Genomic DNA, 10,432 nt, shown 5'->3' on the forward strand with positions numbered 1-10,432 from the left:
TACAACGCTCCTGGTAGTCCAGTGGCAAACTAAATGACCGCGGGAAAAATTTGAACGCAACAGTCTTTATAGTGCTCCCTTTTTCAGATATAAGTTTTTTTTAGTTGTCAAGATATTAAAGTGTAAAAAGTAAATTTGGTTTTAAAAAAACCAAATATACTTTTTCACTTTAAAATCTTAACAATTTTAATAGTAGGAAAATAAAATTAAACACATATACAGGGTGTCCCAGAACTCGCGGATCAAATTTACAGTGCGTTTTCCTTGGTGATAACTGAAAGCAATAGCGTTTAAAACATGACCAACTTCATTCATATTCGCTTCGCTTCTATATGGCCGTCTCAATTTAGTAAAAATTTGTTCCCGCAAAGTAGTCCATGAAACGTGCATCATGTGTCGCCATCTTCCGTCAAGTTGACAACTTATTCATTCTAAAGTTTAAATAAATTTGGGACTGTTTAGTTGTTTTTTTAACAAAATGGGCAGAAAGTGTTTTATTTGTGGAAATTTGAAGCCTTTTTTCCAATTTCCAAGTGATCCTGATCAGAGAAACAAATGGTTAAAGTCTCTTAAAAGATCTTGTAGTATTTTTTGAATAATAAAATTTCTTATAGAAGGTAGGTAGTTTATTAAATGGTATTATAGATCTCAACAAAATTACAGATCATCTTCAAAAAAAGTGACACTCACTAAAGATGCTGTCCCATTCCTATTTGTAAGAATTCAGATCCAAAATATACAACATGCAAAATGTTTTCTTTAGTTATTTTAGAACCCTGTTGTTGTTTGTACGAATTCATATCCTGACCCAGTCCCCAGATGAAAATGAACCTGCTTCTTCCCTGAAAACCAATACATATACAATACATATTTGTCAAAGTGATCTTTTATGTCACTTTTATCCACCATCATACTAGGATCTTTATTAAGATTAATAGCCCTTCAAAATCGGAGTCAATTGCTGTATTCCAGTGATTCATTTGTAGGCATTATTGAGAATTGCAAATATAGTACAAAAACTGTTAGGTACCATTTCTACAATATGAGAAACCATGTATTCATTTGCATGACTTGCTGTATGATCACCTCCTTCAAAATTCAGCGTTTTCCTGTGCATACCACAAAGCTGCAGTATGCAATGTTATTATTAAAACGGCTGCGAAACCAATCCTTAGTAATATTTGTGTAGAATAAACGGATTCTTTGAAGACTAAGCTTGAACAGTAAACCACTGAGCTGAAAAGTTTTGAAGTTATAAATAGTGCTCTTACCTTTAAAAATGTGTTTTGTTTGTGTTGTCAGGGGTGTTGTCATCTAGTTAAATTAAACCCAACATTTTCGTCTTCCTGTTTTTTTTTTAATGGGCTGATAACAGTAATAACCAGTAATAACATAAAAATGAGGCCATTGACCTTGACGTTAATGTCAAATTCATTTGTAGTTTGGTTGTTTGTTGAGGAGATGTCGCTAGTAGATGTCCATCAAATGGGAACATTTGATTGCATGTAAAATTCAAAATTGAAACGGCCATATAGAAGCGAAGCGGATATGAATGAAGTTGGTCATGGTTTAAAAAAAAGGACAGGGTATAATCGATTTTTTGTAATGAATAATTAAAGTTGACCAATCAGAAGGACGCTGTTAATTTGAATTTCACGTAAATTTAACCAACGGTTTGAATTGCCTAGCAACATAATTCTAGTAAGAATGGTATGGAATTTCAAGTAAATGTTTGGACAACTGTGAAGATTTTGACAACGTCAAGTTATAATTTGATTCGAAATTGTCAAACTTCGTATTGAAATCATGTATACAGCTGCAGAATATGCCGAAATGCTCATAATTTATGGAGAGTGCCGGCGGAATGCACGTGAGGATGCAAGGGAATATGCAATAGGTACGTTTTCCACGACGATTGCCACATCCAAATTATAACGTATTTCTACGGTTGGTGTAGCGTGCTCGAGACACTGGGTCCTTGGTGCCTACCTGACAAGAAATTGGTGGTTCCCCGTGAGAAGAGACTGAAGATGCTGTTCTTCAGTCCTTTGATGACGACGGTAGAAGAAGTATATTTGAAGAACTATATTTACCGCGAACCTATCAATATTTTAGAAGAACTAAATGACCAAATTTACGAAACACTGGCTACTGTTATTCCTAATATGTATGCTTAGACTGACAAGGGAAAATTTAATAGAACGAGCTCGCCTATTCCTTCAGATGAAAGGTGGTCATTTTGAACACTTGTTATAAATTATTCTTTTTATTTTGCACGTTTCTTATTTCATTTGTTGCATTCTACATCGTTTAGTTATAAAATTTGATCTTAAGTTTTTACTAATAATGATGCTAAAATAAATAGGTTAGTTTAATCCAGTTTTGTCTTCTTTCTTTCAGAACTGCCACTATGCTTGATCTGTTGTTCAAAACCTACGTGTAACTCCAGCTTTTTTTGCAATGTCAAGAATGTTCCTCAAAGTCTTTTCTTTCATTTCGACGATGACGAATCCCGCTCGTGTAGCTGCGCTAATATGTTGCAGATGCAGAATGTATGCACAGGAGGGAGGATAAATTTCTTGTGATTCCGATTCACTTCACAGGCCCTGCATATTTCACTTTTTACTAAGATTTTTAAGGTAGTAATATTACTCACTTGACGCTACGTCGCCATTTTACCTTCCATCAACAAAAGTTCAATTCATCATAGTGTTGCCGATTTTTAATCGATTCTGGCAATAATCGATCCAGACGGCCAAAATAATCGATTTTTTAGATCGATTATGGGAGCTACGATTTTTAGTCGAATCGATTTTTTTTGTCGTATAATCGGCAAAATAATCGAAACATTCTTGAACAATGACGCAAAACAATTTTCTTTGCGTTTGCGTGTTGCACTGTTGCCTCTCTCCAAGATTCCAATTAAAAAAAATATATATATAGTTTAGGGTCCCTAACTCCCTAGGGACTTTATATTCAGTCAGTACTACCAACATTGATTATTAGCCAAAATGACACAGATGGGAAGGGGGAGATGTGGATGTCCAATCAGGTCCAAGTAGTCTTTCCAAGTCCAAGGTCCAATGTCGCAATGTCCAATTATTTTATTTGCGCAATGTGCAACACAGATTGTGCAATTCTTAAACTGTGAAGTGTAAAGCGTGTAAACTGTAAAGTGTGGTATAAAGTTATTAAAGTAAATCAAGAACGCAATTTAGCAATCCCGCAATCCGAACCCGAAATTCCACTTCATTTCACATGTGCATATGGTGTGAGGTTCAAAAGTAAGTAAAAATGCCTGGAAATAAGAAATGTAGTGTTGTATGGAATAATTATATCAAAACTGCTGGTGGTGGGATTTGCAAGTTATGTGGAAAAGAAATAAAATCTTGTGGAAACACAACTAACCTAATGAACCACCTTCATAGGAAACATGATTTTGTATCGAATCAGGCAAATCGAAGAAAAAATCACATCCAGACTCGAGGTCAGACACAGGGAAAGAACAACGTCGACCAGGAACAAGGGAATTCTTCAATTGCAATTTCAAATCCCTGTCAAAATGGTAACAACCCCGTACCTACCCTGATAGATTGCATGTTTTTAAATTCTAGTTCCAAAACATAACGCAGTGAAAAATACTAAATTCTCCATCTCAATTGTTTCACGTTATGGAGAAAACCGTTGTAGTCTTGCAGATTAATTCCCGCCACACTTGTTTTTGTGTCTGTATCTGTCTTCTGTCAAAAAAACGTGCAATCTATCAGCGTACGGAGTTTAGGTGCTTCCATGTAAATACGTAGCTAATACCTGTTCACGTTGGATTGAACATTAGTGGTGCAAATTGTACACATTTGGCACTAACGTTCATATGAGTTGTCATAGTCATTTGCACCACAGCTGTTCTTCCCAACGTGAACAGGTATTACTTGTGCAAAATGCAAACGGTAATTTTATAGAACGGATTGATATGGAAGTAGAAGACGAAATTTCATGTTCTAGTCTCAGTAGTATTGGAACCACGTCTACTGTTACTTATAAAACCAACAGTTCTCTGCAAAAACGAATTGACACTGCATTTTCAGAAATACGGTCATTTAAGGGTATATACTCTTCCTGCACAATTGATTTATATTTAGTTTACCCGTTGTAGATGGTGGTGATAAGGCCATACAAATCACAAATGCATTACTGTTCATGATTGTAAAAGACAGTTTACCATTGGATTCAACTGAAAAGGATGGATTCAAGTATTTCATAAAAATGGCACTGCCACATTATGCAGTTCCTGGGCGGACAAAAATTACTTACTTATTAGATAACAAATTTGATGCATTGAAATGTATTGCTAAGGCGCAAATAAGTGAAGTCAATTGTCTGTCAATTACTGCTGACATATGGACAGAAACAACAAATACAAGAAGTTTCCTGGGTGCTACTGCACATTACATACACAACTATAAGTTTTGCAATGTATTTATTTGTTTAGAAGAATTAGATGCAGCACATACTGCTGAATATATAAAAGAAAGACTCTTAAATGTGTGTGAGGATTGGAACATTGCTGTTCCAAAAATTGCCGCTCTTATAACAGACAATGGAGCAAATATCACCAAAGCATCAGCAGACCTTGTAGGCAAGAGCAGAAATCTACCTTGCTTTTCGCACACATTGAATTTGGTTGCCTCAAAAGTTTGTGATATTGAAAATATTGCTCCATTGGTATCGTCAGTGAAAGCAATTGTTACTTTTTTCAGACAATCTGTTTCTGCAGCTGATGAGCTAAGGAAAGTTACCAATTTAAGACCAATTGCATCTGTTCCTACAAGGTGGAACTCTACCTACTTTATGCTACAGAGATTTATGGACATTCGGAATGAAATTGGAACTGTTTTATTAAAGTAGGTTGTTACAAAATGAGGTGCAAAAATAAAAATAAAATAATTGGTTTTTCTATTAGATTTCCTAGAAGCCCAAGGATGTTAACTGCAGCAGAATTACAACAAGTTGAAGAAGTACTGCAATTACTATCGCCTTTAGAACAAGCTTCAACAGAGATGTGTGGTGAAAAATATGTTACTGGCAGCAAAATTATTCCACTCGTTAACATTTTACAAAAACAATTTAGTGCACTACATTTAGAAACACAAAATGGACAATGTATGAAAACCACATTATTACAAGAGCTGAAGAAAAGGTTTGGAAAGATGGAAGAAGTACAACTATTGTCAATTGCAACACTATTAGATCCAAGGTCAATTTTAACTTACTGCAAAATTTAAGAATTAATTAAGGTTAATATTTTTTAAAAATCATATTTCATTTTTAGGTTTAAACGGTTACACTTTGGAAATCCACTTGGAATATCAAATGCAATCGTTAAAATAAAGCAATTGCTTCTTCAAGCCAACAACGAGGAGGGACGAAATAATGTTGCTAATACAGAGACTGTCCCACTTGAAACAGATGCTGAGTTCGAGTTGTCAATTTGGAACTACCATAATGAATTAGTAAAATCTACAACAGTGGTTGATCCATCGGATGATTCCGAAAATGAATTGAAACATTATTTAAACCAAAAAATAGTGAGTATCAAGGAAGATCCTCTGCTTTTCTGGGAAAGACATAAGACAGTGTATCCTAATCTGACAAATATTGCCTTGAAATATCTCACCGTTGTTGCAACCTCGGTACCTGCCGAACGCATGTTTTCAAAAGCAGGGATTGTGATGGAGCCCCACCGAAACCGCCTACTACCAAGCAGACTAGGGAAATTAGTTTTTCTAAATTCCTTGAGTGCAGAACAGTGGCATTTATAAAATAAGTAATGTATAACTGTATAAGTAGCATATAAATTTAAATATACGTATAAAGTAAAAGTAGTATAAATTTCTCTAGGTACAAAATAAAGGTGCGCCTCATAATGATTTCAATGTGATGTGACTTACTCTCAACCGTAATTTAGAATCGATCATTTCAAAAATCGATTATTTCTGTTTCGATTAATCGCTAAATCGATTCTGAACGTAAAACTTTGAATCGATTCAAGAAATCGATTATTTAAAAAAAAATCGGCATCACTAATTCATCATATCCCTCCCGTCAATTTCCCATACCCCTCAAGGTTACAATTGCTCTGGAAATTTTCACGCATAGCAAACCATACATAGGATTTCATTCATTGCCGGAAGAACAAACTTCTTGCGTTCTCTTCCCTGATTTATATTCTATACATTTGTTCACCTGCCTTTGGCGAAATTATCCCATTTTTGGTTATTTCAAAAGTAGGTGTCACTTTTGACGTCTGTTTCGACAAGTTGACCAGGTAAATATTGAAAATAATTTTATAATTCATCGAATTATACGTTGCTTGGCAATTGAGGGAAGGTACTCAATTTTCTCATAAAGGGAAAATTAGATCGAGCTCTATTGGTCAATTTGATTAATTCATAACTAAAAAGCTGTTGCACCCTGAATATTTTTCTAAATGTTTTTTACCTTCATTACCATCAAGGAATATACAGTTTCAATTTGATCCGCGAGTTCTGGGACAGCCTGTATATTTATTAGTTATACAGGATTATTATAAATGTTTGTAGTCCAAGTAGGCCATGAATTTGTGCCGCCTTGTTTCGATTGTGCACTGTATCTAGTGGAATATTGGTATGAGTGAGCTCCTGACCAACTGAAACGGTAAAAGTCGCTGTTAATGTCAAATCACTTGATTACCGCATTTTTTTCCTTCGAATCAAAATAAGTCTTTAGTAAAAGTTAAGAGTGTTAAGACCACAGACGACGACGATGAGTATACAACAGTGATCAAGGTTAGGTTAGTAAAATTCTGTAAGTTTCAAGTAAATTTATTTTCAGGTTAACTGTTCTCTTCCAAATTCTCTCTTCTAATTATCAGTTTCTCCTAAACACATTTTGATTTTTAGGATTGCAATGGGGTACACCGTGGAACAGACTACTTTCATTATTATTTCATTTTATTAAAATGGTGTACGAGATGAAAACAGAATGCAATCATGTAAAGATCAATATCTCGCAAAGTTTCCTAATTTAGAGATAGAGGAACAATCTTTAATGACCCACATTCGATGGATTGTGAATAGACAAAACTAGAGATGCTTCAAAGGAAAAGTCATCGAGAAGGCTTCAAGTTGGTGAAGTTTTGAGAGAGAGAATGGAACAAAATCCCAGAACATCATTGCTGTCAGCACAGTCAGGTGTAGCACTGAGCACATGTCAGAAAATTGTGAAGAAAAGATTAAATTTGCACCCTTATAAAATGTCATTGTTTCAAGAACTGAAACCAGCAGATTATCCATGTCGTGTTGCATATTGCAGCTGGTTTTTAAACAACCTAAATGATAACAGAACTTTGGATTTGTCATTCTTTTCCAACAAGGCATGGTCCTGCAAGGGCGTAGCAATGATTTTTTGCTGGGGTGGGCCAGACTTTAAACCAGACAGATGATAGATAGATATTGCAGATGTATCTTGTTTTTAATGTGTTTTACTTTTATTTTGGAGTGGGCCAGAAGGATTCTGGGGTGGGCCAGGCCCACCTGGCCTCCCCCTTTACTACGCCCTTGTGGTCCTGCTGTAAGTTCATAACCTGATGTACTCAGGGAGACGTTAGAACTAATAAGTATACCTCCTCTTCCATATTTGTTGCTGATTTCATTAACAACTATTCCAGATTGGATCAACACATGCACCTGTCTGACGTCGCCCATCTTGTGTATCCTGCTCCTCCACATTATAACATTGGAAATCATTTAATGCACATTAACAACAATAAAACCTTGCTGGACAGTTAAATAGCTTTAATTTGTTGCCATATAACACATAAATAAAATGTTTATTTACAATGATTTCATTCTCTCATTTTCCATCAACAGTTTGGAATCTTGTGGTACTTAACATTGTTTCCTCGAAACTTTTAAAACAAAAATGATTCAGTACCCATTGAATAATTTAACAGCAACAATTCAGTTCTACACACCTGTGGTTAAACACCAGTGGATAAGTTTACAAAACTGAAATAGAGAAAATTAAATTTTATTGTCCGTATGAGATGGATTGAACCATATGAACTTTAAAATTCACTTTGATAACAAATCCCGTCTTGATGGATTTAAGTCACTGTTACTCACGGTATTAAAACGTTGGAACAATCTCTTTAAACGAATCTTCACTGTTGTAGTTAATAATTCAAAGAATTTTTTGAAGGTAAACATAACCTAATGTCAAGAATAATAATCTACTTCGTATCATTTTCGTATTGAACTATGGAACGGCAAAAGAAAAAATTTCATTTGTTTTCATGGGCTCGTTGACTACAAACATTTATAATAACCCTGTATATTGAACGAAAAACCGACACAAATAAGAAAAAAATGTAACAAGATAAAAAAAGTAAAAAACAAATCACAGTACTATTTACATTTCAGTCTTAATATCCCTCGGATACTGCGGAATACTTCTACTCGCGAATTTACGCTTGTTTGTCAAAACTTCACTTTCACCTGTTCCACAATAATTATGGTCTTGAAGATGAAAACTGGAAATGCTGTCCATTATTTCACCATCTTGAGAATGTGAGGAAGGTTTTTGATCCAAACCTTTGCAAACCGCGGTCAATGTTGTAGACTGATGACATCAACAACTACAAAATCTTCATTTGCAGAATGGTCGTAAGGTTTTGGTACAGAACCGGTGTTTAAACGATCCTTTCTTTCATTCACAAAACTATTGCCTCAAAATGATGTTCACAAATTTTCCATGCACCAGTTGATGGATTCTGTATATTTACAAGAATACTTCTTTCGGCTAACAACTCCCACGACTGAAAAACTTTAGTTTGCACAGTTTACATATCAAGTATGGCACTAATCCGAAAACTTTCGGGAAATTTGCCAAGCATCCTTGGCATAACCCAAAACGAAACACACAACCGTGGAGGGAGAAAAGAGTCTTTTCTCCCTCCACGCACACAACACATCACACAAGATGGATGCTAGTTCGCAAACTCGCAAAGGCGCAAGATCACAAAAGTCACTAGATGACAAGAATGACATTTGCCTGCGCGGTTTATTCAAAATTCCCCCTCTCGCTCCGCGCCCCGCCGGTGGCACCCACACTTTTTCCGCTGCCATTTTGCCAATGCCAGTTTCACCCCCCTGCTGTATGCAACAAAACGCCACCACTGGTATTCTACACAACACAACCATTTATTTTGCGTCAGATATGCAGGATACGCTACGCTACTGGATATTCTTTCCTCTTTGAAAACATGGCCGCTGCATCGGCGCCGCTTGGATGTGCAGAGTTTTTCCGCTCTTGTTTTGGCCACAAGTTTTGGCACCAGGGAAAAATAGTAAACGAGTAAAGTGTAAACTGGTAATCTTGTAGTTTACGTCGCCCAAACTGCGCATCTCATACGCGCAGCCCCATAGCCTCTGCATTGTTGCCAGATGTCAATTAGAAATGAGGGCGTCTTTTAGTTGGATGTGTACGACTCCTATACGTTTATTAATTGATGTGTTTTCCTCGTTTAGTGTGCTTTTTTTAACTTTGTTTCGAAACAATGGGTGGTAGAGGGGCTCCTGCACAGAGTATAATTGTATAATTAAAATCACCGTCACGTGATCTTCATTGTGAATTTTCTCTTATTCGATACAAATAAATAAGTCTGGCAACGCTGTACACATTTAGCATGGTGCGCGAAGCGATGCACAGTTTGGGCGACGTAAACTACAAGATTACCTGTAAACTTACTAAATTTTACCTTCTCTACGGTAGTACGGTAGAATACGATTTTGCCTTTGCGCTTTGCAGTTAGAATCCTCGACGTTTTGTGAATATTACATGTGGACGGATAAAATTATTATTTTTTTATTATTAAAATAATCAAAGTAAAGTGCAGACTGCAGACCTAAGCAAAATAACAAGTGAATATGTGAATGTCAAACCGTTTTGTGTAAACACAACCAAAGCACTAAACAATAAAGATGACACTTGGTTTTATTTAGGAATTTCGGTAAGTGTACATTTACCTAATACCTAATGAAAATAACAATCTCCTCGAAAAGTATTAACTGATTCTTTATACTAAAAGGTTAGACAGGTATATGTTGCAGTGTAGAAATAAAAAACTGATATTTTAGACATGGATCATGCATTCATTGGTTAATTTTTAGGTTACCAATTTGTTGGATGTCAAATTTGTTCGATAAGTAAATCATTGAAATTTGCTTAAACCATTATTCGCAGTCCGGTTAATTCGTGGGGGCCACGCTAGTGTTTCTTATTTTAATATATAATTATGGATTTGGATCCAAGAATTTTTTTCAATTTACTTTTTGAGTATGCAGAAGATGATAATGTTGGACCCAAAAAGTGTAGTCAGTTATTTACTAACTTA

The 10,432-nt window shown here is 35.6% G+C and overlaps 1 protein-coding gene and 2 long non-coding RNA genes across 6 annotated transcripts; 2 read left to right on the forward strand and 1 right to left on the reverse strand.

Annotated features, from left to right (window-relative positions):
- Positions 1-604: 604 nt before the first annotated feature.
- Positions 605-2,709, reverse strand: LOC138135360 (uncharacterized). 3 transcript variants are annotated; one of them, XR_011160950.1, is made up of 3 exons: positions 2,657-2,709; positions 1,272-2,606; positions 605-1,210 (listed from the first exon to the last, which is right to left on the reverse strand). It is a non-coding gene; the product is annotated as an uncharacterized lncRNA (long non-coding RNA). The 3 variants fall into 3 exon arrangements; XR_011160949.1 differs by having other exon boundaries at positions 605-1,215; XR_011160951.1 differs by having other exon boundaries at positions 605-1,231.
- LOC138135353 (E3 SUMO-protein ligase ZBED1-like) lies at positions 2,709-5,879 on the forward strand. Of its 2 annotated transcripts, XM_069054059.1 has the most exons (6): positions 2,709-3,284; positions 3,429-3,565; positions 3,960-4,103; positions 4,154-4,901; positions 4,961-5,254; positions 5,330-5,879. In XM_069054059.1, the coding sequence occupies exons 1-6, from the start codon at positions 3,259-3,261 to the stop codon at positions 5,817-5,819; spliced, it is 1,839 nt and encodes a 612-aa protein (XP_068910160.1). In that variant the 5' UTR covers positions 2,709-3,258; the 3' UTR covers positions 5,820-5,879. The 2 variants fall into 2 exon arrangements, with proteins under 2 accessions (XP_068910160.1, XP_068910161.1); XM_069054060.1 differs by lacking the exons at positions 3,429-3,565; positions 3,960-4,103 and having other exon boundaries at positions 4,758-4,901.
- A 1,632-nt stretch (positions 5,880-7,511) lies between these two features.
- Positions 7,512-7,880, forward strand: LOC138135361 (uncharacterized). Its single transcript, XR_011160952.1, has 2 exons — positions 7,512-7,654; positions 7,706-7,880. It is a non-coding gene; the product is annotated as an uncharacterized lncRNA (long non-coding RNA).
- The last annotated feature ends 2,552 nt before the right edge of the window (positions 7,881-10,432 follow it).

Source organism: Tenebrio molitor, chromosome 7 (assembly GCF_963966145.1).
Source record: "Tenebrio molitor chromosome 7, icTenMoli1.1, whole genome shotgun sequence".
Classification (NCBI taxonomy): domain Eukaryota; kingdom Metazoa; phylum Arthropoda; class Insecta; order Coleoptera; family Tenebrionidae; genus Tenebrio; species Tenebrio molitor.